Here is a 1,158-nt window from a genome sequence, read left to right as displayed (position 1 = left end):
CCCCCCCCCCCCCCCCCCCTTCCCTCCCTAGTCTTTACATTCCTCTCCCTTCCCCCTTCCATCCGTAAGTCTTTACATTTCTTTCTCTCCCCACCCTCCCTCCTTTCATCCCTACTGTCTTTACATTTCCCTCCCCTCCCTCCCTAAGTCTTAACATTTCTCTCCCCCTCCCTCCTGACATTTCTCTCCCCATCCCTCCCTCCCTAAGTCTTAACATTTCTCTCCCCCTCCCTCCTGACATTTCTCTCCCCCTCCCTCCCTCCCTCCTGACATTTCTCCCCCCTCTCTCCCTCCCTCAGACAACAAACAGCTGATGATCACCACATCCAGTCTAACATTTCTCTCCCCTCCCTCCCTCTTTTTCTCCCAATCTTTACATCTCCCTCCAGTCTAACATTCCCCTTCCTCCCTCCCTCCCTCAGACAACAAACAGCCGATGGTCACCACATCCAGCAGTCTATAAATTACCTTCTCTCCCTCCCTCCTTTCCTCCCTTAGTCTTGACATCTCCCCCCTCCCTCCCTCCAGTCTAACATTCCCCTCCCTCCCTCCCTCAGACAACAAACAGCCAATGATCACCACGTCCAGCAGTCTATAAATTACCTTCTCTCCCTCCCTCCTTTCCTCCCTTACTCTTGACATCTCCCCCCTCCTCCCCTCCCTCCAGTCTAACATTCCTCTCTCCCTTCCTCAGACAACAAACAGCCGATGATCACCACGTCCAGCAGTCTCGGTGCCGGCGGAGGCCCCAGCGGCGGGGGTCGGCCAGGGGGCGTGATAAGAGTGTACAGCGACACTAAGACGGACAGCGTGACCCCGGGCAGTTTCATCCCCTACTGCTCCATGGCCCAGGCACAGCTCTCCTTCCACGGTCACAAGGACGCGGTCAAGTTCTTCGTCTCCGTGCCAGGTGAGAGCAGGATTTTGTGGGGTTTCGTCTCTATCTACCTCTCTTTTGTTCTTTTTTTTTTTCCCTTCTTTCCTACCTTCCATGCCCTTTCTCTTTGAACTTTCTCTGTCCCTCTTAGTCTCTGTCTGTCTGTCTCCGTGCCAGGTGAGAGGAGGATTTTGTGTCTACCTCTTTTTTGCTTTGTCTTCTTCCTTTTCTTCTACACTCCTCTCCCTTTCTCTCTCTCTCTCTCTCTCTCTCTCTCTCCC

General features: G+C 53.7%; 1 protein-coding gene across 1 annotated transcript in view; it reads left to right on the top strand.

The window, feature by feature from the left end:
* The window catches only part of LOC101856465 (C-Jun-amino-terminal kinase-interacting protein 4), a gene marked incomplete in the record, with an annotated part of 80,142 nt that overhangs the window by 63,747 nt on the left and 15,237 nt on the right, over positions 1-1,158 (top strand). Inside the window, 1 exon segment of the mRNA XM_035972404.1 lies at positions 695-910. Within this exon segment, the coding sequence (XP_035828297.1) occupies positions 695-910 (216 nt within the window).

The sequence above is a fragment of the Aplysia californica genome, unplaced genomic scaffold, assembly GCF_000002075.1.
Source record: "Aplysia californica isolate F4 #8 unplaced genomic scaffold, AplCal3.0 scaffold00681, whole genome shotgun sequence".
Taxonomy (NCBI): Eukaryota; Metazoa; Mollusca; class Gastropoda; order Aplysiida; family Aplysiidae; genus Aplysia; species Aplysia californica.
This window is presented reverse-complemented; position numbering and strand designations above follow the sequence as displayed.